This window comes from Physcomitrium patens, chromosome 3 (assembly GCF_059467195.1).
Source record: "Physcomitrium patens ecotype Gransden chromosome 3, ASM5946719v1, whole genome shotgun sequence".
NCBI lineage: Eukaryota > Viridiplantae > Streptophyta > Bryopsida > Funariales > Funariaceae > Physcomitrium > Physcomitrium patens.
The window spans coordinates 21,258,117-21,284,573 of record NC_143412.1 but is presented as its reverse complement, the minus strand read 5'-3'; the positions used below and the strand labels follow the sequence as shown (position 1 = coordinate 21,284,573).

Below are 26,457 nucleotides of genomic sequence, written 5' to 3'. Positions count from 1 at the left end.
GGGAACTCAATCGAGATAATTACCACATTTCTGGCTTTTGGTTTTCCCTTTCCGCCCAGCTCTCTCCAAAATATAAGTCAACTTCAGGATCAAGTTTATGTAGATTCTCCCTACGAGACGTGACACACAGGAGGGGGGTACTGATAAAGTCAAATCAAGTCGACGAGATAATTCGCACATATTTTAAAAAAGCTCCGTATTCGTTGCAAAAGCCATTGCAGCAGTTTTTTAAAGCTAGTGGATGCAGATGTATAATCGAGCCGGCAATTCAGTTCGATGTGGATACACTGGGAGTTGGAATCGAGTTCTCACACGAGATCCTCACCCATGGATTATATGTCCATTGAGTTGAGCATTGCTTCGAACACTGAGCAAGCAGTACTCCGCAGCAGAGGGATCCCAAACAGAGGACCAACTAAGAATCTCCTTCACTCTCCTTACTGCTTTCCCCGCCTCCTCCAGCACCACCTTCCTTCCCTCCAAATTCCAGTAAAGGATGCCTTCAGCTAACGGAGAAGGCTCCGTTGGCTCCATTTAATTCTAGTGGCGGTCAATGGCGATGGTGCTCGAGGAAATTCTTTAACACCTGCCCATCTTCCTATTATCTACTCAATGGCTCCCCCAACAACAAGCCCAGGGCACGCACATCAGAAACAGAAACCTCGAACAACAAAGTTCTTCAAATTTCGAGATACTTTGCAGAATTCCATCTGAAAGACACACAACCTCCTCCGGTGCCGTTGAACCACCGCAATTTTTGTTTATATCTCTAATTCTTATTTTCCTCCCGACAGTGTTACCATCTGAAACCAGACATCCAAATTCCTGCCTGTTGTCGCAACTCCCGTGGGCAGGATCCTCCGCCTCGGGTGCACAATCTCAGCTCAGTGTGCAAGTTCTGGCAGCAATGGACAGAGGAAAAGTAAACCCTAGATCCAGAATAAGGGAAACCGACCTTTGAGGACCATTCAATCTACAATCCTTCTTTGTTGTGGTTTCCAATGAGACTTACAAATGTAGGCATACAGACATGAAAATGCACAGAAACGCAATGAAGGAATCAGGAAGAATATTCCTAAAGCTGATAACCGGCAGCTGGCAGTTCGTTTTGTAATTGTGCGAAGATCACCCGAAAAAGCAGAATAAAAATACAAAAAAGGAAAAGTATGGACAGCACATACTGACCCTAAGGGCGCTCCTAACCCGAAAACAACCCATGACCGCAGACCCCGTAACTGTGAACAGAGCTGTACCCTAACCCGAGCGATGGCTCCCTCGCGACGAAGACAGTGGTGCCTTCGCGAAGACAATGCCCGATCGACAGACTCAATCGTGGCTGCAGTGCAATCGTCTCTCCTTCTTCATCGCGATCTTCACATTCCATCATTTCGCAATAGCATCTTCTCTTCCTGTTGCATTCAACCTGCGTTTCAATGCTTGTGTAGTGATATCGCTTCTGTGGCTGTATCAATCGCGAGCTGTGTTCTGTCCACCAGAAATGAATTGCTAGTGCGAGATTCGAAATCTCTGTGCGCTGATTTGAATTGAGGTCTGGTCTGGTCTGGTCAGCGGAAGTGTGGCGAAGCGACAATGATGTCGCAGGAGGAGCAGGATGCTAGGTTGCTGCAGTGGCTCCGGGAGGATCACATTCAGGTGGATAATTTGTTGCACTGGCTCCACGCTCATCACGGCCCGGGTCCGCCTTCTGTCGCGCAGGTACTTGCTTCATTAGCTTCCTATCTCAGAAGTTCTGTTCTGAAATTGCCGGTCATCTATGGCTGGATGGTCTTATTCCTGGTGTACACAATTCCCCTGTTTGGGGAATCCGCACTTTTCTTACGAGATTTGTTTTTCAAACTAAAACAACACATATATATATATATATATATATATATATATATATTTCATATGTATCATTCGGGTATCTATTGCAGCAGCTCATATCTCAACACTAATAAGGAATATTAGTATATAGGCGTATTGCAGTTGGAATCTTTGGTACTCTCACCCCCGCCTTGGAGTCTCTCTTGCAGCTGATTTCGACTTCGTATAGCTTTCTGCGGAGTTATATCAATGGTTTTGGCAGATTGTTTCTCTAATTTGCTTATTGATGCATCTTTAGGTTAGTATAAGTTGACATGAGCATGCGATTGAAATTGCAATTGAGAAGCTTTTTAGCTGAAATCTTCCTGCGAGGTGTCACTTAACTGAGTCCCACATGTGATATCTTGCGATGATGATGGTGCATACTTAATTAGGGCCTCGCAGTGATCTGTCGTTGCTCCCACAATGCAACAGTGAAATGTTCCCCGTTTGCTTATGAACAGTACCATTTGCAAACAGTTGAGGATTAGGGAAGAAACTCACCGTCTTTGTTCACCTCTTGCTGGTTCCGAATTCAAGTGAAGGCTGACTTGAAAAGAATTTAATATTTCATTTTGATACTTCAGGATCAAGTAACGAAACTCGATGCTTTTACGAGTCATCTGCAATGCGGAGAGCAATTAGCAATAACTACTCCTCAATCTTTTGCTGTAACATTTTTGAATTGTGTCCGAGCGGAAGTGCAACCTCTCTTAGCAATCGCTGATACCAGCGGGGATGTGGTGGTAAAATCTTCTGTCCAACCTACTCAAAGCAAAGAGCCGGAAACCAAGCCGGACGTGAACGCGTGTTTGGAGGTTCTCAAGTCCCCAAAGATTGCCATTGACAGTGTCTCAATTTTCAATGGGAACAAAGTAGTTAAGGATAGACGAAAGTCTACCGGTACGATACTACAAGCCATTCAGGAGCCAAAGCGTTTGGATATGCCAATCTATGATGACGACTTTCCTGCTCTTGGAAATGCGCCAATTTCGAATGCGAAGAAACAAGTTGCTCAGCTAAAGCAGGTAATTCTTTTTACAGTGATGTACTTATCAGTTATCCTGCATTTTTATTTAATTAATGTTTGGTAGAACTTGACGGATTCGCATACATATCTTACTGACTTTTGGCGAGGCTGATGGATGTTCAATCCGCAAACTTGAACAGTTACAAGCTTACGGATTCACTATCTTATTCTTTGACTTGAGAAATGAAAATTTAGATTTTTTTTGTTGTCTCACATTTTGCTAGAAACGGAGGGTCACGCCTACTCCAATGGTGAATCCTGTCGTGGATAGCGCATTCATTTTGGCGAAAGTGGAGGCACCAGTTACTGCTCCACAACATTATGCCAACAAATCCAAATTACCTGGTGCAGGACCAGTGAAAGTGGATATGGATGTCCTCATGCAAAGGTGCGAGAAAACTCGGAAACAAAAACAGAAAGAAAAACCAGAGGTCCCGAAGAAGGAAAACCTGAAAACTTGGAGCTGGGATAAGTTTGATTCACGATCAGCAACAGGTTCCAGTCGGGAAGCATCTGTGAATAATGTAGTTACTGATCCTCGAATTGAAGTAAAACTTGCAGGTAGCATGGAGGATGATCACGCCGAAAGAAAAGACAGTGCCTTTCCGGTCTCTACTCATATCGTAAGCACTTAAATCCAAGTAGTCTACCCGCATGTAAGCATCACTGGATTGCTGATGAGAAAAATTTCTAAATGAAAGTGATGTCTGTTTGCTGGTTTGTTTCTTGTTATTCGATCAGGATTACGCATTTCTTTCTGCTTTTTTGTGCGGATTTGCATATAGGAGCCTAGATTCATCTGGTTTATTTCCTGCAATTTTTTTTAATACAAGGTGTTGAGCTTACGTTCACCAACCCTTGCAGGTGCCAAGAACGAAGTCCATCTCAACTGGTTCTACAAATATTACAACTGTAGACAATGAACAGACATTTTCAGAGTCTAAGAGCTCCATCACAGAGCCTTTACCCTCACATTATCTGTCGAACACAATTATTAACTTCGCTTCAGTGCATGCAACTCTCATGGTTGCTAAATTGGTTCCATCCTTGCTAGAAGAGCTCCATTTTCTTTTGCAACTTCTGAGCCTGGAGCCTATATTTTGTGGAACTAGCTCTGGTGGTTCGAAAAGTGCGCAGAACTCATCAACCGAGTCCAAAAGTGAAAAGTGCCCTCTCTTTGCAACTGGTGATGACTGTGCTGGCTATGCTACGTGTGTATTGGAACAAGCAGGCCGCATATTGGATTGTGGTAAGAATATTGCTGCACCTTGCATATGTGTTGGGCATTGTGGTTAGCTTGCATGAACGTGTTACTTCAACAAAAAAATTAGATCTACATCAGTAACATGGCATCTTACTTGATAGGATCTCTTTGTGCGCATTCGTGTAGTTGGAGAACAGATGCTAGTGGCACTCATCGAGGAACCTGCCATAGCGCGGCACTCTCCAACTCTTATGGTGCGCTTGAAAGCGTCTCTTGCAGACCATCAAGCTGCAGCACTTAGAAGTTTTAAGGCTTATGAGACTGCTAGCCGTAGCAATAATGCGCCTGAGCAGTCCCACACGACGGGTGCAGGCAGGCTGACGCCTGGCTTACCTGTATCCCTTCCTTTTCAAGCTGCACGGGATTCTCGTAATATTTTCAAAACACAGGTGCTTCAATCGTGACATTCTAAAGTGAATTCGTCGTTAGAATCATTAGCTGTTTTTACTGCGGAGACTCTTGGTTACCTGTTCTGTTATTTCACATCCTGTCCTTAAGACATTTATAAGAGTGGCAATTTTTCTTGTTTCATGTGCAGGAGGAGCAGAGGGCTTACAACAACAGGGAACACTGTCGTGACCAATTTTATGCAATTATAAGGGAGGCTGCATCTGCTTACAGTGCATTTGGCTGGAACTCAACTGGTGCTGAAAGTGACGGATATTTAAAAATGAAGGATTCTGTGAGGAATTTCCTACAGGTTCTGCTGGTGGAAAATTATCCCTGGTTTGCTGGTAAAATCCAATTTTTATCATATTTTTGCTACTCTTTTGACGATGCAATCTTGAGCAAGACACTAGTAGCTATGTATGCGAAAGGAGGCTCAAGTTTTGGACAATATCGGCTTCCTTTTGTAGTAATCCATTGTCCTATGTGTTGTATAGTAGAGGATGTGGAACTTCAAGCATTGTGAATGTCATTTAGAAAGTTTGAAGTATGTTTCATATTTTTGCAATTGCAACTCAACAAGGCGTACTGCTGACAGTTTGGTGTTGTTCTTTCAGAGTTGTTCCTGGAGCAAGTTCTGCAGGTTTCTATTCCCATCTCTGAGGAATTTGAGGCTCTAATGTTTTTGCCCAGGAGACTGATTGCTTAGATTATACTGAGGATGTCTCAACTATGATATCATGAATCTTTCTGTTGTGATTTTAATGAAATCTAAATCAGTGATGCTAAGTGTTCAGGTTTTTTGTTTCGTCTTGTGAATTAGGTTTCAAACTGCGGTGAAACAGATCCAGAGGTCACCAATCTCGCCAGACAAGATCCGGCGAAGCTTCAACGTCTGCATGATCGGTTGACATCAACCAACACTGTTCGACTTTCTGCTGCATCACAGAAGCAAGGGGGCAGTGGGTTGGGAAATGCTGATAGCAGGCTTACACTTTCGCCTGGTAGTCCTTGGAGCAAAGTAAAAAGCACAGAGCAGAGGTCACTGTTTACCAAGAACGGGTCAAACAATGAGCTTCCTAGTAATAGCGTCCAGGTGAGCCTCCCTCTCTAGTCGAGCTCTTTCCTATTGTAATGATATTTGTACTCATCTTCTCCTTCTTGTGCTAATTTGGTTCACTCGATAATTACTGCACATCAAAGAGAATTGCTTTTTCAGTGGATAAGTTGAGAAATTACATCATGAACTTTATAAGACCTGCAGGTCCTGAATAAAGGCAGGAGCACTGTAGGAAACGGGAGGGATAGGTCTACTGATCTTGGGAGTACATTTTCAAGCTATTTTCCACAATCCTTGTGCGTATACGTATGGTTTCTGGAGGCTGCAGACAGTCATCGACTCAACACTCAAATGATGTGGAGCATAAAGGGCAAAATCACCATTTTGACACAGTATTGACCCTCACTTTATATTTCCCATCCCCCTCCGGATAAGCCTTACGCATCCACTTGATAACTCTTCCTTTTCCTTTCTTGAATTTTCTCCTTTTGTCTGATCGGAACCTGTTGAGAAGATGATTAATTTATTAGTAATGCACAAATACTATTTTTCTTTTCTTTCACCTTTTTAGTGTGTTTGACGTTACAGAGCTATCATATCTGTGACGTTGAACACACGTTGAAACGTTGACGTCTCCATGCAACATAATTGCCATCTCTGTTTACATTGTTGCTTAAATTATTGCAGATTGCCTCCTTATTCCCGAGATGCTGCTGACATTGGTTCAGGCTTCACCGAGAGAGTACTTGCATTAAAGGCACTTGCTGGACTTCTTGGGTAAGATGCCGTACATTGGACTCGTGAGTCATATTTTGTTGAAACCTATGTAATCAAGTGAAAACAGTTGCTGACCACGTATTATTTCAGATATCTATTTGTTTCTCCAGGTGCTGGCGCTCGACCTCCTATTCCAGGCCCTGGTGCTCACGACAATGTGGGGAACACGCAATGGGATGTAACACGATCAGAACCCCCTGTGAATATACCAGCAGTTCTATCGAAAGCTCAGATCGAAGGATCTGTCCTTCTTAACCTGCCGTGGGTCTTGGAATTTCTACGTTTGCTTAAGGTATGTGACTGACCTTACAAGGTGTATAGGTTTTCAGCCCATTAGAGACATCCAATTGTTCATGCATACACTTTTCAGTTTTTGATGTTCACAGTTTATCATGCGCTTATCCACAAAACAGTGCACTAACAATTTGGTATTTGCAGGCAGACTGGCTAGCATTATCTCATCCTCAATTCCAGACTATTTTGTTTTCCCTTCGGGAAGTGTATTTGTTGCCAATGCTGAACCCTTTGAGCGAACAGTTCGGGGTAAGGTCTTTCGATGAATTTTATCAGGATTTCCCATTATTGTAGAGTACGGGCAATTTTGATAATTCATCATTTAGAGTGGATGGTAATTTAATTTATTGAACATCTTCATGATCTTAAAGAACCTTGGTAACAAAAATAATTTCTCCTCAAATACGGAAAAGATGTTTCATTTATTTTCAATAATTGAGTACTTACAGATTAAATTACTACAGGTAGGAAGCATTTGCATCCTAGCTTCCTTGGATGCTTTCTTTGAGTATATGGACTTAGCCCCTCACAACAGCGAGTGGTCTAAAAAAGATAAAACAAACACAAGCCCTGTGCAACACAGAGAGGTTTCAAGTGTTGAAGGTGAGGATACAAGAAGACTGTCTGAGATTCAAGCAGACGAACGACCCCTTACCTTCAAGGGCCTGGATACAATGCTGGGAATCATTGATTCCCGTTACATCCAACATTGCTGCCCCTTGCTAATGGTGAGGCTTTTTAGAGGATAATCTCATTCTGATATGTGAACATTGCCGATGAAGTTTATCAGATTCTGTGATTTTCTTCTTTTTTCCTTTACATTACGCCGTGAATTCCACGGGGTTGTGCTTTAGTGTGGTGTTTGAACTACAACTGTCAAGTGCTCCAGTATGCTTAGTTAGCTGATGAACCACGGTAGTGTTTTTCCAATAGATAGCATGTTACTTAAGCACGTAAAGCTCATGTATCTGATGTATCAGCTCACTTTGATTTTTTACAGGAATTGAGGGGTGTTCTGGTTGAGGGGAAGAAGCGAAGGCTAAGACAGCGGGAACCAAACTGGCCCGAAAGCCCTGGATTCGCACGAACACGAACAGTACGGAAAATTACTCCTGTGCAGCGGCCAGGGCCTTCTCAAACCTTAGATATATCAAGTAATTCAGCTAACGGAGAGAGAATCACCACAGAGCATGGCTTTGAATCACAAGACGATCAGCTGAAGTTGAAGCTTCAGGTATTGGCTCTTCTTTAATAGCAGACCACTATATTGTATTTTCTTGTCAAGCATTGTAAGAAAAAATTGATAGATTTTCCTTGCATATGTTTGGAAAAAAATGTGTTTTTATAATTTTCATTTTGTTTGTTTTTGATGAGGCTGATTTATTGCAACTTCATTGGCATTTTTTGTGGTTTGGCATGCAGCGCACATTCTTAGAACAACGACCACAGTTACGAAGAGTGGTTGATTTTGTTGTTGACACTGCTGCTGGCAATGCAGCCCGGGCTGCAGTTTTGAAATTAGTGCCTCCTGCTCTCCAAAGCGCCCAGGAAAAGTTACAGGTTTGTATTCAGATATGAGAATAGTTTTATTTAGGACTTTAGAAAATGTATTATAGAAGTTAAGAAGATCAGCAAATCTGGCTATTGATTCTGCTTATCTGAGGAAGACAATGAGTAAGCTTTAACTTTGGTTTCCACTATTGAGTTGTTTGTAAGGCTCGTACACCTGTGATTGCTTCCTACAGATGGTTCTTAGAGGTAAGGGTGCAGATTCATCTCCAGCAAGTAGTCCATCGTGGAGCAATAGCAAAGGCAGCCAAGTGGAAGCAGCTGTTGAGCATGTAAGTATAATTTCATTTTTCGCTACTTTGGAATATATATCACGGAATTAAGCCTTCGAGAGGAGTCCAAAGGTGACTACTTGTATTCTTGTTTCGAGAACGTGTCAATGGTTTCAGCAAATCAATTCTTTCCTGTTGCCGCGCTATTACAGAAGGGACATTTATGCGTGAGGTTGTTGAAGCATTTTTATTCTCCTGTTGTGAAATCCTCTCTTTTGTTTACAGATCATTACAACCACGATTCACCAGCTCCTCGGTCCTGCTTTGGACTATGTCAAGGGACACGCTAAAGATAGAACAGCTGAAGCTTTGGCGGCGCTTGCTGATCCTGATGAATCTTCTTTTGTACTTAGTGTGGCTGCAGGTATGCAATAACATGAGTCTTCCAAAACGAACCATTTCTGGTCTTTCTCACATGTCAGACATCATATAATGTTTGTTGATGAGTTTTTAGCAAACTTCTTGTCAGCGTTGTGCTTATTTATGCTCCTAATTTTTGCTTTTTCCACAGGTATTACAGCTGAGACTGCAGGACAAGCAGCTTGTCAAAAAGCTCTGGCAAGTATTTCTGGAGAGATCCGGAAGCGAATCACAGATGATGTGGAGGCTTGGCGAAGGAAGAAGATGCAAGAGACTCTTGGAGGATCGCCAACCAACGGAAGCAGGCGAATGCGGGCTCAATCTTGGCCTAGGGCTGCTATGCAACATGTTCCTGCAGAATTTACTCATCAAGTAGATATTGGAAGTGTACAAGAAGCTTCTGATCTTTCTGATGCAGTAACCACTGCAGCTGTTCCTACTCCTAATGTTTGTGTCTCTAGGGAGCCTGGAGATGAAAATTCACATTCCAAAAGCAGCAGGTTTGAGGGAAGTCCGCATAAGGTCAACACTGATCCAGGATTCCACTTGAATGGAATGCCAATCAGGTCTTCAATGCGGACAGCTAAGGCTAGCTTGGCCGTTAAGCGTCAGCTCTCCTTCTCGCTAGAGCAAACGAATGAAAATACAGAATCAGCAAATGGCGTTAAATTGAACTCGGCTGTTATTAAGGGCCAAAATGAAACTAGAGAGAAGCTGGCGAATGGCCTATCACAGCTGAGAGAACTTGCGTCTGAGGAATTGCAGAGCAGAAGATGGTCTTTGGGGTCTTCTTTGGAAGTGATTGGACCAAAGAGATCTGACAAATTGTCCGGTTCGAGAGGAACTGAAGTCGAGGAAGCTCACATGAGAAGGTGGTCTGTGGGATCTTCATCTGAAGGAAAGGGACAGAAGAGACATGATAAATTTTCTAATCACTTGGATAAAATGGAAGAGCAAAATGTAATGATTGGTCATATAAATGATGAAGTAGTCGTAGAGTTGACGGGTTCACGAATGTTTTCTTCTAGGATTGTCGAAGCTTGTAGCAATGCTCGCCATTGCTGCTCAGAAAAACCCTTCAGAGATGAGAGTAGACATTTTCTACGCCAGCACCTTGCAATCATTTGCATTTCCATGGAGGGTCTGCTCTCGCGAATCGAAGGTGCAACACCTACAGGGGGTTTTGATGCCTTGGTCTTCAATCAAGATTCACACTTGCAACGTGCTAGGTGAGTCTCGTACCACCGTACCATGTGGGTTTTTCTTTTTTATTGAATGTTTGTTTTAAATCATGGTCTTTGAGTTTAACCTGGACATTAATATATGATCTTATCATTAGATGACCCTGTTTTAACTTTGTAATTTGAAACGGAAGGCCTTGTGGAGCACCGGCATCACACTCTGTTATTAGTGGTACATCCAAGAGCTCAAAGTTGCAGCTTCAAGTGGAACGTGGTCTAGTTCGGCGATCTGTGGCACTAGCAGTTCATCTGCTTCTATGGGACCCAAGTGCAGTGCTGGACTCTTCTTCTGGTAGTGAGGTGCCTGGGCATGGTGCGACTGAACAGGATTACACTGCCTTGAGCAATGAATTGAGTTCCTCATCTGCTGAGTCTAGAGGAGAGATGACAGAAGGCTCGGATGGTTGTGGGCTCTTCTGCTCTCGAGATATAAGTTCTCCTGGATATTGCCCGGAAGCTGAATGGACAATTTTGCATACACTGATGGTCACCTGGAAGTTGTTGGTTGAAGCTGGGATATTATCTAAAGAGTTTCTACTACAAGAGCTGCTGAAGCCCTGGAGATGGAAACTTGCCATGACCTCACAACCTTGGCAGAGATTCATCGACGGTTTCTTTGAGGATTGGTCAGAAACGGTGCAGAAAGGAATTGCATCCGTATTGATAGGCTTGATTGGATCTGGGAAGGAGGCATTTTCTGAGAAGCATGAGATACTTATTTGTACCTTTGTTAAGGTCATGTCGGAGAGAAACATTTTTTGCGAGAATGGAGTGATTGGGAAGTCTAGAGACACTCCCTTAACTACAACTATGGGCCTGAATCGGAGTGGTTATCTGTCGATGAGCAGTGTTAGAACAAAGCAAGACAGATTAGCCAACAGGACGGAGACCCTTGCGGCTGGTTTAGCTTTGCTCATCCTTCAACACTACTTTCCGGAAGTATGTTTCGATGAAAATAGAGTTGAAATTAGCCAGTCCTTCAAAGACGCCGAGGGGAGCTTCATCTCCTTGCGGAAATTGGTACAAGAACTTATTCCAAGAGTGTCAATGTAAGTGTTGCACTCTTACTCATTATTCACGCTTTAAGATTTGTTGCTTGATTTCGACACGTGCTCTTACAGAAAATTTATTAACATATGAAATGCAGGAGTAATTTACCTATTCGAACAAAATAACACAGCATGTGTGTCTTTTACTTACCATGGATTTGTATTGTACTTAATAAAAATATTTGGAACCAGGCAAGCCTGTCTTAGGCATGTATATGATGTGAATTGATGTTTATTAGTCACGACCAGCAGAATCTAAAAATCAGCTGTTTTGCAGGTCATAACGTCAGAATAGGAGACTTTTTCTCTTCAAGTGTACTATAGTTCAAGCCTGTCCAAGTAGCAATATTATGACTCTGTAGAACGCATCAAGTTGGATTCGTATAGGTGACTTGCATTCCCCTGATCCTTATGCCTTCTCTTCTCGTTGGTTAAAATCTGTTGTTCACCAATTACTGAAACATTAGTCTATCCAACTATTGATGTAGGCGGAGTCAATAGATGTGTTTTCAGTTACATTTTTCTTAAGAGAATTTACTGGCTCCTTGCGCTGCTACTTGATGGTAGTGCCATGTATTTGAACAGTTTCGAAGCACTGCTGTATTTAATTGAGATGTAGACTTGTTGCTTTTTCGGCAGGTAGACTTCTGACTTGTCAGTAGTAACTGACGTAGAGCTGTTCCCGCAGTTGCAGATCTGTACATTGCGTACTATTAGAATCTGATCAGGTACTAAAATCCTGACCCTGATATCTAAGGCACTCTTCAGTTGCTATTGTTCCGTCTTTCACATAACGTCAATTGCTATTGTTCCCTAGCTATTGGCGTCAATTTATGAAATTATTGTAGTCATGAATGAGAATTTTGTTTAACTTTTGATGTGTTGCATGCAGCTGATTATTGATTTAAGTCCAGATCTTAGAGTTGATAAAGTTTTATTGGTGAAGGGAATGAAATGGGCAGGATTGCATCACCGATCTACTTAATCACCATTCCTGCCAAAGTAGGAGATCCACGATGCTTAACAACCGATGCAAGCTTTCTAAGGAAAAGTTTGTGATAAGCAAGAGAGATGACAAGGGCAATCCCCACGATTATATTCACGTTTTTATCATCTGGTAGTTAGGCTTGATGGGTGATCTTAGCAATATCGTTTTATTTGAGATCAGATTACGCATCAAATCTCCAGAGGACAGAGATGTGTATTTGGAAGCTCTAGGGTGTAGACCCCCTGCTTGGTACATGCTATCAGCAACGACACTGGGACATTTTTGTAGTATTATATTAAATATGTCGCACAGTTCAATGTTGTATTTAGTAACAGCCTTGCAACTCGCGGAAGAAAGATATGATTTTGTGCTTAAAGAACAGGTATAATATGTAGAAAAACAATTCTAACTACACAATCGTATAGGGGAATGTGGAACGGAAACGCTGTCATTTTCACCTATTACTGTTAACTTTAGATAAAATTTAATTGATGCAACATGGTTATGAGAAGTGACGGCATTATCAAACCAAGTTAACATTTGTTGAACATGATTTAATTTAATCACATGCTGTGGCGGACGACGATAAATCTACCTCTTAGTTCTCTGCTCTGCTATCTTTTCTGCCAGCTTAACATAAAAATCAGCTGACAGCATATCTTTCACTTTTACTTTGAATTGTAGGCTTGCCTCGTAAGTCTGAATAATAGATTCTGGAGACACCAGCAGACCCAGAGCTCCTAAGACACGAACTGAGTTTGCAAGCCTGCAAATTCTTTCTCTTACTTCGAACTGCACAGCACTTTCACCCTCTGCAGCAGAAGCTGATGTGACAACTGACCCAGAACGCTTATTGTCTTTTTGTCCAGGCGCAGAAGTACCAGCTATCCAAATGAATCCATTACAGCCCAAAATGAGATCCACACCGAGATCCTTGAGTTGATGGAAATGTTGTTTGAGTCGTTTGATCAAATAGGGTGCCACCTTCACCAACTGCCCATTCCCTAGCTGTCATGTGTCCAAACCAAATAGCTTAAGAGCAATTACCGTATACAAAACCCCTAAGACTTGTAAAATGAAAGTAATACCTAACACATAAGAGCAATTCTAAAACCCTGACAATCGGACAGAATTTTTACAACAAAATGCCTCTCAAGTCTTGCAATCTAAATGAATCTTAACGGTAAAATCAATCACCTTGCCATACTTGAGGCTTCGTGTGTGCAAGTGGAGGGACCCGTCTTGATGCAAACTCTGTACTTCAGCCTGGTTTCAGAAAATACTGTGAACACCTCGCATCTGAGAAACATTCCCTCTAAGATCACAGCAGAAAAGAGCTAGATGAAGTACTATCGAGATGTCTTTAATATGGACTTGGCAACACCTAACAAGATGGCTGAACTTCTGCATATCTGAGAAGCCCTTACACTGATGAGGTCATTTTCTACATACAAATCGCGCATATTTAATTCATCAATGGCGGTGCGCCTTCTCTGCAGCGACACGTACAAATACAGGAACATTAGAACAAGAGATTACACTTTCAAAACTGAGAGTGATTCGAAGAACCAATAGAAGAATCCTAGAAATAAGGAAGACAGAGATTCGATGCATCAAGAGACCAGTTACACTACCTGGATACCACCGGGTAAATTGACAGCAGCTAAAAGTAATTCTGCATCCTTTCTTGAGTTCACGTCCACTTTCCATCTATTGCCACCGACCTGAAAATGTTACAGACAACAATCGAATACAAATCGATCAGGCGGTACAATGTAATCATATCGATTCCATAAAGAAGAGGCTTCGGCATTCCTTAACAAACCCAATAGTACTTCACTTACAAAACTTTAGACACACACACACAAAACAATATTAACAGGGTTTTAATTAAACTGGCGCAATTTGAGAGCCTTTTCTCATTTTGAGCTGGTGAAAAATGGGAAAAGGTCTTTAGTGAGTAAACGTGAAGAAAAAGGCCCTCAAATTTGAAACTACCAACCTCGGTTACACGTCCAACCACCACGTCCCCAGTCTCTGCATTGTATCTGCCATGCACACCAACTCAGAAATTCCCACAAACTCAAGGAAAAAAAGATACTATCAACTGAATCTTAGAGCTAATAGGAAGAAATACTCTGATATAAAAAATAAAAAAAAAAAAAAAAAAAAAAGAACATTCCGGAGACCTGGCTCGCAGGGGGCGCACCGACACCAGCCTGTTAACCCGCTCCACAACCCCACACACAGTTGCAAGAAGCTGTTCGTTCACGGGCTGAGTCCCGTGACCTCTACAACCAAGTATCATCGCAAAATCAGAATTACCAATCAAATCACAAACAGCACCAACACACTACGTATGCAGAGGAGAATTGCAGTATAACATCAGCATGATTCAAAAAAAAAAAAAAAAAAAAAAAAAAAATCATCTTCATGAAGAATACAACTCATTCGAAACCACAATAGTAGGATGGAACGCGACTCAGTTCCCTAATCCAAACTCGTATGGCATTACCCAAAAAAAGCAGCAGGGAATCACTTGCCTCAGGAAACCAGCCTCGTGGTCGACGGGGATCACATCACCCACATTAACAAACGCGGTGGAGTGCAAACTCCCCGCAGCATTGAGAAGCAGCTGCTGCGCCCGAGAAATGCGTCGCTCATGATCCACTCCCAGTTCCAGTCCCTTCATCTTTTTCTTCCAACCCTACCAACCGTACGCTCGAGATCGATCCGCAATTACATAAGTTTCAGCAACACAAACTCACACATGCACCTCCTCCTCCAACACCAACAATTCCTCCTGGAGCTTCCATAGCCATGGACCTCGCAGGGGTTAGGGTTTAGCGGGGAGCCTGCACGGCAAGGCAAACCGAAGGATGGATGAAAAACGGACGAATGAATCAGCGGCCGGGTCTGTTGGCGGATGGATGTATGGCTTCATCGATGAATACTTCGTGGTTGTTCTGTGGATGAATGAAACGTCGTATCTTTATACAGATATACTGTATTTTGCTTTCGTCTTGGTCCGTAGCTTGCAACTGAGCTTTTTAAAGTGTGATACACCATCATATTCCCATTTATTTTTGTTGGGTCGTTGTATGCAATTTTCTATGCAGGAATCTACTGTGTTTGGGAACTGATATGTCTCAGTATCATTGCTTTTTAAAATAATTCTGTACATTCCATTCAATAAAGTTTCAAGACCACAATAATTTTGTTAAGGTTTTCTAAGGTTTGATTATTAAAAATATTATATATATATATATATATATATACAGATAGATAGATAGATATATATATATATATATATATATAGATATATATATATATATATATAGAGAGAGAGAGAGAGAGAGAGACTCTTGTGTATTTATGGTTTTGTGTGTCACATTGTATAGTGAAATTTTATTTTGTATACAAATAAATAATTTAATATTTCATCATTAGTTGAGACCTCAAAGTTATCAAATTAAAATAAGAATGATGAGTACTAAAATTGTATAACCAATAAGAACTTAAACAAATCAAGCATAGAGGTAGTATTTTTAATGCTTTGAAGACATTTGATACAAGTACTTTATAATTTGTAATCAAAAATCAAAATTTTGAATTCAGCTTGTATGTTTTAACTGAAAAAACATTGAACAACAAATGTGTTGAAAACCATTACTAGTTACTATTTTGATCTTATTGTGTATATGTATTAAAGGTTAATTATAATTTTATATATTTTAATAAAAATAAACTACTATTTATATTCAAGTACTATCTTATAATAATTGTAAAGTTTTATATGATTTTAGATAATTAATCTACATAAAATCCAACGAATATGAATTAAAATATAGTAATAGCTTATTTATATATACAATAATAGATTAGTAAGGTCAATGTAATAATATTTATTATATGCTATAGCTTTACTATTAATAATATTAAATTAAATAATTAAAATACATAATTTATTTATTACATTAAAGTCATAAAGGTAAAGGTTCTATTTTTTTATGTAATATATATATATATATAGTTATATTAGTTCTAAAATCTATATTATTTAACTATTTATTATTTTAAAATATGTTAAATTAATATAACTAATTAATAATTTTATATCTTACAAATACATCTTATACATTTTTGTTTATATAATATAATTTTAGGTAGGTTAATCTCTTTTAGTTATTGTTTAATATTTTTAAATAAATTATGATTTGAATATTTAAATTTACGTATATCCAAAAATATTTAATTTTGTATAATGCATCTTATTTGAATTATTTACACAGATTTAATGCTTAATAAAATTTCATCATCCTCTCTTAGAAATATAGTACTTGGTATGTGTTGTTTACAAGTGTAGGATAAATATTCTAAAAGAGACAAAATATGATATAATTACTTATTCTACTTAATATTTGTATTTTTTATTGTATGTTTTCAAAAGTCTTACATGTTTTTATTGAGCACAACATGAATAGTAAATGTAAGTTTCTATTGCAAAATAAATACTACGCATGTATATATTGGTATTGAATGTTTAAAATAACCATAAACAAAAAGATTGATGTCATTTGAATTTTTGAAAATATTATTGATAATGATAACTTAAACAATCCCACAATAGGAGTTTGTCACGGACACAGAAATACAGGCTCGAGATCTAAGAAGAAGTTCAAGAAGAACTGGCAAGAACTAGATTAATCAGATGAATACAAGAACAATACCAGAGAGGTGAGCTAGAACTCCAAGAGATGTGTTGTTGAGACTGAAGAACTCTTCAGCCTCGATTCCAATATATACTCCTATTTAGGAAGCTTCTCAAGCAACTTCTACTAACTAGGAAGCTTCTCAAGCAACTTTCACCAAGTAAGAAGCTTCTTAAGCAACTTCTATCAACTAGGAAGCTTCTCAAGTAACTTCCACCAATTAGGAAGCTTCTCAAGCGACTTCCACCAACTAGGAAGCTTCTCAAGCAACTTCCACCAACTAGAAAGCTTCTCAAGCAACTTCCACCAACTGGGAAGCTTCTAGAAGGTTCTAGAAACTTGTCTTTAGAAGGTTCTAAGGACTATGTCCCTATCACCCCCTCCTTTAGCTTCGAGGTCTCTGAAAAGCAATATTATTGTTAATCAGTACAAATATAAGAAAATGAAGATCTGTCACATAACGTCTGCTATGAACTCCAACTGTTGTTCACGAGGTGAGTGGTTAATCGATCCTTGAAGCCAACGGTAGAGGCCCACGCCTTAGACTTCTCACCAAGCATGAACTTCCATGTCTTCATTATGAAATTGTCTTGCAAACACGCCTTCTGGCTGACCATCGTAAGTAGGCTCGAATTCAAATACAATCACCAATGATCGGTTACTCGGTATCCTCTATTGTCATCGTGGTATAGGCAGTTCTTAATCTCGGGGTCGCCTTCGTGAGCTAGTCAATTGAGATAATTTGACTGGCATAGTATCTATCTCTTGGCTATCCATATCAGAAGACCATTGAAAAAATTCTACTTTATCAATTATGAGTTTTGGTGGTGCTCTCCCCCTTTCTTATATTCTTGGATGAGCAAGCTTCAGAAAGAAGCTATCGTCGAATTAGCTTAGGTTTATGAAGATGTTGTTGATGAAATTCCTATACCTTTTGTGGCGCATTGGCAAAATTTTCAGCTGCTTCCTACGTTCGCTCATTAATATCGTAGCTGCACCAATGAACAAGATACTCCAACTTGCCCCACCTTTGCCATGAATCTAACACCTTTTCGAACTCATATTTCTCGTGATTCTCGATCTCAATACTAGGTGGCGGACATTGCAGTCTTCGAGAAAAGAACAACTCTCGATAAGGCTCCAACAGAAAAACATGAAAGACTGGATGTACCTTCATAGAAGCCGATAATTCTAGATGGTATGCCACTGGATTGATTTGCTTCTAGATGATAAATGGTCCCAATCTTCGATAGTCCAACTTATCACATGGTCACTTGGTCTTGATATTCCGTCGAAGAAGCTATGCTTTATCTCTAATTTTGAAAGTAGGTGCTTGATTCCGAAATCTATCTGTAGATGCCTTGTAGGATTCTTGAGCGGATTGTAATTGAAGCTTCAACGTAGTTTGAAGCTCTAATAGTTGCTTCGCAAATCCTTCAACTGCTGAATTGTTATTTGTTGACGAACTCAATAAATCAAGCTTTGGATGATATCCATAGTTGGAAAAGAATGGTGTGTATTGAGTCGACGCATGGAGGGTGTTGTTATATGCAAACTCGGCTAGCGGCAGATATGCGGTCCAATCGTCTTGCTGATAGTTGATGTTGCCTCATAAGTATTGTTCCAAGACTTGGTTCACCCAATCTGTTTGGTTGTCAGTTTGAGGATGAAAAGTTGAAGAAACCTTCATATCCACCTTTAGTATCTCAAAAAGAGATCTCCAAAACTTTGATACAAACTGGGTTCCTCGATTTGATACGATATCATCAGGTAGTCTATGATATCGATACACATTATCAAGAAAGAGCCTTGTTGTGACTTTAGTGGACGATGTCTTCTTGCAACGAACAAAGTGCGCCATCTTTGTAAGCCAATCTACCACGACAAAGATGTTGTCTAATGAGTTCGATGATGGAAGGTCCGTGATGAAGTCCATGGAAATTGAAGACCATGGTCAACATGGAATCGGTAATGGTTGTAGAAGTCCATAAGGGTGATTTCGAGGATTCTTGGATCTTGAACAGATGTCACAGGAGAGGACAAAATCTTTCACATCCTTCCATATTTGGGGCCACCAAATATCTCGAGAAATAAGCTCCAAGGTCTTGTTGAATCCAAAATGTCCCGCACCTGGAAAATCATGGCGAGATTGAAGAACTCGAAGTCGTGCTAGTCTTTTTGAGATATACAAGTGTTCTTCAAAGTATAAAAGATCTCCCTCCACCTTGAATTTGTCGTCATTGGCATGTTGCTTAATATCAATGGCTACTAAATCTTTAATGGTCGCGACACGTACTTGATTCAAGAAGTCAGCATCAATTGGCACAATAGTAGCGCAAAGCCGAAATTGCTCTAGCTTCAACAACGTCGTACATTGTTGATCAAACGCTGCTTCTCTAGCCTTTGGTACAAGATTCAATCTCATCTATAAGGCATCGGATAGTCCTTGCTGCTTTTCACGTCGATAAGTGATAACAAAATCGAATCTGGATAGCAACATACTCCACCGAGCTTGACATCGATTTAAAACTCGAGCCGACATGAAATACTCCAAATTCTTGTGATCAGTATATATGGTCACTAGATGTGCAGCTCCTTCAAGAAAATGACGCCATTCTTGGAAAGAATCCACTAAAGCAAGAAGTTCCTCATCATAGATCTGATAATTGATTTCAGCACCAAAAAAACTTTCGAGAATAAAACAAGATGGAACTTCTTGTCTTCTCTTATTTGTGTAAGTACAGCTCCCAAAGCAAAATCCGAAGCATCAGTTTCTAAATAAAAGGCCTTTGTAAAGTCTGGATGTACCAAGATTGGAGCCATAGTAAATGCTGTCTTCAGGTCTTGAAACGCCTTCTCTACTAGAGGTCTCCATTCTAGCTTATCCTTGCATGCCAATCAAGTGAGAGGAGCAGCAACTTGAGATTAATTCTTAATGAACATTTGATAAAAGTTAGCAAAGCCAAGAAAGCATTGTACATCTCTAACCGCCTTTGGAACCTCCTAGGACACGATTGCTTCCACCTTCTTAGGAGCCATCTTCAAGCCTTTTGTAGTCGCAACAAACCCCAAAAACTCCATGTCTATTTGGTGAAATAAATACTTCTTCAACTTGGCATATAGTCCTCACTCGCATAGTTTCTCCAAGACCAAACGAACGTGCTTTTCATGCTCTTCCTCATTTTTGGAAAATATCAGAATATCATCCAAATAAATGACAACAAAATCGTCAAGGTATTCTCGAAAAATATCATTCATCATATGTTGAAAGACTGTTGGACCATTGGTAAGACCAAAAGGCATGACATTATACTCAAAATGGCCATACCTTGTACGGAACGCTGTCTTCCATTCATCTCCTTCCTTGATTCGTACAAGGTTGTAAGCTCCCCTTAGATAAATTTCTGTAAAAATCCTTGTACGTCCAAGTTGTTCTAAGAGACCAGAAATCAAGGGTAATGGATAATGATTCTTCTTTGTTATCTTGTTGAGGCCTCGATAGTCCACGCACATCCGCAATGAGCCATCTTTCTTCTTCACAAATAAGATGGGTGCTCCAACTGACGACTTTGAATGACAGATGAAGTTCTTGGCTATATTCTCGTCGATGTACTTCCGCAACTATGCCAACTCCGTCTGCGATAGATTGTAGATTGGGCCAAAAGGTGGTTGTGCTCCTTCCTACAAGTCTATAGCACAATCATATGGTCGGTGTTCCGATAGCATGTCGGCATTCTTCTTTTGAAATATGTCTTTAAAATTGTTATATTCTCCGATATACTTGCTGTCGAGATCTTCTCCTCGGTAGTTGGAGCTGCATAAATGACAAATGGTGTGCCTTCCTTAGATGATCTTATAAACGTTCTTCCTCCAATGAATAAGGATTTCTCTATTCAGGGTTTTCTACTAGGCTTGCTCTTGGGTGGTTTTGTGGGAAAGATCATCTTCTACAACCTCCAATCTATGGATGGCTTATGCTTTTCGAACCAGGAAAGATCAAGAATAATAGGATTTGATGGGGTTCTAATAATATTGAAAATAATATGGCTACTATGGCCCTTAAACGTCACTTCTATAGGTTCTGATTGATGGATGACACTACCAGATACTAAAGGTCGCCCATCTATGACCTCAACGTGAACAGGTTTGGATTTTTGTACTAAAGGGATCTTATGACACTTGACAAATTCTTTGTCTAAGAAACAAGCAGATGTTCTTGAATCTAATAATGCTAAGGTTCTCAGTTTCTGAGGGCCAATAAATAAAGGGATTGTAAAACAAAGGGCAGGTTGAGCGGAAAGAAAGGAACGTGATTGTTGTTGCGATATTTCACTGTCTAGTCGCATGGTTCCTATTGTCCCTGGACATCCTTGTTTTCCTGAAGAAATGTGCCCCTGGTCTTGACAATGCATGGATTTTGCTTCTTGGGGCAGTTTTCAACTTTGTGGCCTTCTTTACCGCAAGATAAGCATAGACCTTCCTCCATACGTCGCTTTTTTTCTTCTAGAGTAAGGGATTTGACACGTACCACATCAATTTGCATGTCTTCTACCTCTGAATGTGAATTCACGCTGCTTGCTGACATAGTTGGGGCGTAACGAAGCATATGTTGTCTTGAACGTTGATCAAAGCGACGTTGGAATAGGCAATTATCGCACCTCACAACTTGGGTAATAGCTTCATTGAGCATTTGTGGATCAGGAAGAGTTAGCAGCAAATCTTTCACATCGTCCCTTAAATCCCAAAAGAATTGACTCATCAATGCTTCTTCGTCACAATTGATGTCGCATGCTAGTTGCCTGAAATTCAATGCATAAACTGATGTAGAGCGCATCCCTTGTCGTAGTGACCGGATCTTTGTTGTAGCCCATCGAACCTTGTCATGTTTCCCAAATGCTTCCGCAAACGCTTCTAAAAAGGTTTCAAAGTTGTTTAGTATAGATGATCGTTTCTCAAACAAAGGAGCAAACCATGATAGAGCTTGCCCTGTAAGTAAGGTTCCAATAAGCCCAACATGTGACTCCTCCATTGGATAGCATACGGGCTGTAAAACTATTATCAACCTGATTTGGTTGAAAAATCCTGGAAACTTGGAACGCATACCATTGAACTTATCTGGAAGGCTAACTCGGGGCTCGTTATGTTGTAGAACTAACGGTGCTTGTCGAACCTGAGGCAAAGTTGCTTCTCCAAGTGCAGAAGTTTGACGCTGGTGCAACCTAGATTGTGCCATCCCAAATGCTCCATCATTATGAAGCCTTGCCACGACTCCTTCAATTTCTGCAATTCTTTGGGATAATGTATCGAGAGCATTCATGATAGCATCCAACTTGGACTCCGAACTTTCTGTCATACTAATATCTTGGCCTCCAGCCATTTTAAGAGAAGGACAGATATGACTCTACAAGAAGACAATATTGGTTTAGAGGAGGGTACTCCGCAACCTATAAAACGCCTTAAGAGCTTCAAGAAAAGTATTAATTGTTAGGGACATAATCCATAGAACATTCTAGAGACAAGTTTTTAGAACCTTCTAGAAGCAAGTCTTTGGAACCATCTAGAAGCTTCCTAGTTAGTAGAAGTTGCTTAAGAAGCTTCCTAAATAGAAATATATATTGGAATTGAGGCTAAAGAATTCTTCATTCTCGACAACACATCTCTTGGAGCTCTAGCTCACCTCTCTCGTATTCTTTTCATCAGATTAATCTAGTTTTTACCAGTTCTTCCTAAACTTCTTGTTAGATCTCGAGTCTGTATTTCTATGTCTATCATAATTTGTCGAGACTGCACTCACCTCAGATATCAGAGCTTGTTTCTTCTTTGTTAGAGTGTGGATTATTTCTCTACTTGGAAGTGTACTAGCATTTTAGAGGTTGCGGATTACCTTCCTCTAAACTGATACTTCTTTTAATACAATATTGGAGTCTTATTCTTCTTGGAGAGAGTGGATTACCCCTTTTTGTTAAAGCTCTTAAGGCATTTTAGAGGTTACGGAGTACCTTCCTCTAAACCAATATTGTCTTCTTGTAGAGTCATTTCTGTCCTTCTCTTAGAATGGCCGAGGGCCAAGACATTAGTATGACGGAAAGTTCAGAGTCCAAGTTGGATGCTATCATGAATGCCCACGCTATGTTATCGCAAAGAACTGCAGAAATTGAAGGAGTCGTGGCAAGACTTCATAATGATAGAGCATCTGGGATGGCACAATCTAGGTTGCACCAGCCTCAAACTTCTACACTTGGAGAAGCAACTTTGCCTCAAGTTCGACAATTACCACTAGTTCTACAACATAAGGAGCCTCGAGATAGCCTTTCAGACAAGTCCGATGGTACGCATTCCAAGTTTCGAGGATTTGTCAATCAAATCAGGTTGATAACAGTTTTACAACCCGAACGCTATCCAACGGAGGAATCACGTGTTGGGCTAGTTGGAACCTAACTTACAAGACAAGCTCTATCATAGATTTCTCCTTTGTTTGACAAATGATCGTCAATACTAAACAACTTTGAAACCTTTTTGGAGGCGTTTGCGGAAGCATTTGGTGAACACGAAACATTTAAAAAAAACTATTTTGGTTCTTTTATTTGGTGTTTAGAGCATACATTATGTAAATCTTATAAGAAAAAGGATTGAAGAAGGATTTTGGTAGCAAAGAGAAGGAATTAGGGCACCAATGTAGATGAATGGAGATGAAAAATAAAAATCTCCATTCCTATTGGTCAAAAATCATGACCAATGGGCTTTGAGGAGGCTGCCCGAGGCCATATTAGGGATTAGGATTAGTTTCCGGAGGCCATTCGAGTTTTTGAGGCTAGGGTCAGAAGGTTTAGGTTTTTGAATATGGTTTTGGTGCAAAATTTGTGTCATTTGGGGTTTATATGAAGAAGTTATAGGTGCTCAAAGTTAAGGTGTAAGTTTTCGACGCACTGTCACTCTTTTGAGCATACCGCACGCATACGGACAGAAAACGAGGATCGGCGACCGGATTTGAAGACAACACTTTTTCGGCTACAGTTTGTGCATACTGTTTATCGAATTCCAAGCTTTTATGAAGGCGATATTGGCAGTTGAAGTCAGCGCTTGATATCTAAGGGTAGTAAGTAGCCCGAATTACTTGTGCTTGTGATTTGAGCTATATCTTAGACAATTTGATGAGGTTTAAGCTCAAAATTTTCAAGATTGAGTGTAATCTTGTTATAAAGCTTTCTATACAAGTTTTGTGTGATTTAAAGCTTGGGTTTAAGAGATATAAGGAAAATAGTTTTCGGGTGCTTGTAAGTTAGGGTTTTGTTCACCTGCTAGGGTTTCTTAGATGCCGAACGATCGGTGATAGATGTACGGTTCAATTTTTTTGTGGTAAAAGTTAAGTATAGCATCTAGCTTATGTAGAAATTTGACACAAAGTGAACGGTTCGATTAGCTTTTATGAATTTTCAAAGTCTAATGTAAAACGGTCCTTGGCGGAAAGAAATATATTTTGAAGAATTTTAAGATATTTTGAATTTTTATACAAAGCAAGGAGTTTGTTTTTGGGAGCTAAGGCATTATATAAAAAAGAAACTTAAACTCTCTACAGCTAAATACCCAGTGTATTCTCAGATAGAAAATCACGCCATACGACACCGTTCCGTTTGGCCGTCAGTTTGAGGATGAAAAGTCGAAGAAAGCTTGATATCCACCTTCAGTATCTCAAAAAGAGATCTCCAAAACTTTGATACGAACTGAGTTCCTCGATCTGATATGATATTATCTGGTAATCCATGATATCGATACACATTATCAAGAAAAAGCCTTGCTGTGACTTCAGTGGACGATGTCTTCTTGCAAGGAACAAAGTGCGCCATCTTTGTAAGCCGATCTACCACGACAAAGATGCTGTCAAATGAGTTCGATGACGGAAGGTCCATGATGACGTCTATAGAAACTGAAGACCATGGTCGACGTGGAATCGGTAATAGTTGTAGAAGTCCATAAGGGTGATGTCGAGGATTCTTGGATCTTGAATAAATATCGCAGGAAAGGACAAAATCTTTCACATCCTTCCACATTTGGGACCACCAAGAATCTCGAGAAATAAGCTCCAAGGTCTTATTGAATCCAAAATGTCCCGCAGCTGGAAAATCGTGGCGAGATTGAAGAACTCGGAGTCGTATTAGTACTTTTGGGATATACAAGTGCTCCTCAAAGTATAAAAGATCTCCTTCCACCTTGAATTTGTCATCATTGGCATGCTGCTTAATATCAATGGCTACTGAATCTTTAATGGTCGCGACACGTACCTGATTCAAGAAGTCAGCATCAATTGGCACAATAGTAGCGCAAAGCCGAAATTGCTCTAGCTTCAACAATGTTATACATTGTTGATCAAATGCTGCTTCTCCAGTCTTTTGTACAGGATAAGATCTTTTCGATAAGGCATGAGATAGTCTTTGCTACTTTCCTGGTCAATATGTGATAACAAAATGGAACTTAGATAGCAACATACTCCACCGAGCTTCACGTCGATTTAGAACTCGAGCCAACATGAAATACTCCAAATTCTTGTGATCTGTGTATACGGTCACTGGATGTGCAGCTCCTTCAAAAAAAGGATGCCATTCTTTGAAAGAATCTACTATAGCAAGAAGTTCTTTATCGTGGATCTCATAATTGATTTCAGCAGCAAAGAACTTTCGAGAATAGAATGCAACTGGATGGAGCTTCTTATCTTCTTCCATTTGTGAAAGTACAGCTCCTGAAGCCAGATCCAAAGCATCAGTTTCTAAATAAAAGGCCTTTGTAAAGTCTGGATGTACCAAGATTGGAGCCATAGTAAATGCTGTCTTCAGGTCTTGAAACGCCTTCTCTACTAGAGGTCTCCATTCTAGCTTATCCTTGCATGCCAATCAAGTGAGAGGAGCAGCAACTTGAGATTAATTCTTAATGAACATTTGATAAAAGTTAGCAAAGCCAAGAAAGCATTGTACATCTCTAACCGCCTTTGGAACCTCCTAGGACACGATTGCTTCCACCTTCTTAGGAGCCATCTTCAAGCCTTTTGTAGTCGCAACAAACCCCAAAAACTCCATGTCTATTTGGTGAAATAAATACTTCTTCAACTTGGCATATAGTCCTCACTCGCATAGTTTCTCCAAGATCAAACGAATGTGCTTTTCATGCTCTTCCTCATTTTTGGAAAATATCAGAATATCATCTAAATAGATGACAATAAAATTGTCAAGGTACTCTCGGAAAATGTCATTCATCATATGTTGAAAGACTGCTGGACCATTGGTAAGACCAAAGGGCATGACATTATACTCAAAATGGCCATACCTTGTACGGAACGCTGTCTTCCACTCATCTCCTTCCTTGATTCGTACGAGGTTGTAAGCTCCCCTTAGATAAATTTCTGTAAAAATCCTTGTACGTCCAAGTTGTTCTAAGAGACCAGAAATCAAGGGTAACGGATAATGATTCTTCTTTGTTATCTTGTTGAGGCCTCGATAGTCTATGCACATCCGCAATGAGCCATCTTTCTTCTTCACAAATAAGATGGATGCTCCATGCGACGATTTTGAATGACGGATGAAGTCCTTGGCTATATTCTCG

At 40.2% G+C, this 26,457-nt stretch overlaps 2 protein-coding genes across 10 annotated transcripts; one reads left to right on the top strand and one right to left on the bottom strand.

Moving 5' to 3' along the window:
- The first annotated feature begins 1,273 nt into the window (after window positions 1–1,273).
- LOC112280669 (uncharacterized) lies at window positions 1,274–12,486 on the top strand. 8 transcript variants are annotated; one of them, XM_024516422.3, is made up of 22 exons: window positions 1,274–1,716; window positions 2,451–2,891; window positions 3,118–3,516; window positions 3,758–4,142; window positions 4,284–4,546; window positions 4,696–4,891; window positions 5,162–5,187; window positions 5,368–5,640; window positions 5,809–5,996; window positions 6,292–6,381; window positions 6,472–6,673; window positions 6,820–6,924; window positions 7,140–7,403; window positions 7,676–7,909; window positions 8,098–8,235; window positions 8,421–8,516; window positions 8,742–8,880; window positions 9,028–10,105; window positions 10,252–11,166; window positions 11,444–11,553; window positions 11,806–11,894; window positions 12,113–12,486. In XM_024516422.3, the coding sequence occupies exons 1-20, from the start codon at window positions 1,591–1,593 to the stop codon at window positions 11,448–11,450; spliced, it is 5,565 nt and encodes a 1,854-aa protein (XP_024372190.1). In that variant the 5' UTR covers window positions 1,274–1,590; the 3' UTR covers window positions 11,451–11,553; window positions 11,806–11,894; window positions 12,113–12,486. The 8 variants fall into 8 exon arrangements, with proteins under 8 accessions (XP_024372190.1, XP_024372193.1, XP_024372195.1 ...); XM_024516425.3 differs by having other exon boundaries at window positions 1,305–1,716; window positions 11,810–11,894; window positions 12,059–12,486; XM_024516427.3 differs by having other exon boundaries at window positions 1,306–1,716; window positions 11,855–11,894.
- A 188-nt stretch (window positions 12,487–12,674) lies between these two features.
- LOC112280670 (exosome complex component RRP4 homolog) lies at window positions 12,675–14,957 on the bottom strand. 2 transcript variants are annotated; one of them, XM_024516429.3, is made up of 7 exons: window positions 14,698–14,957; window positions 14,344–14,445; window positions 14,157–14,202; window positions 13,789–13,878; window positions 13,582–13,647; window positions 13,352–13,420; window positions 12,675–13,162 (listed from the first exon to the last, which is right to left on the bottom strand). In XM_024516429.3, exons 1-7 carry the CDS (start codon window positions 14,844–14,846, stop codon window positions 12,746–12,748), a joined length of 939 nt encoding a protein of 312 aa, XP_024372197.1. In that variant the 5' UTR covers window positions 14,847–14,957; the 3' UTR covers window positions 12,675–12,745. The 2 variants fall into 2 exon arrangements, with proteins under 2 accessions (XP_024372197.1, XP_024372199.1); XM_024516431.3 differs by lacking the exon at window positions 14,344–14,445.
- Between the last annotated feature and the right edge of the window lie 11,500 nt (window positions 14,958–26,457).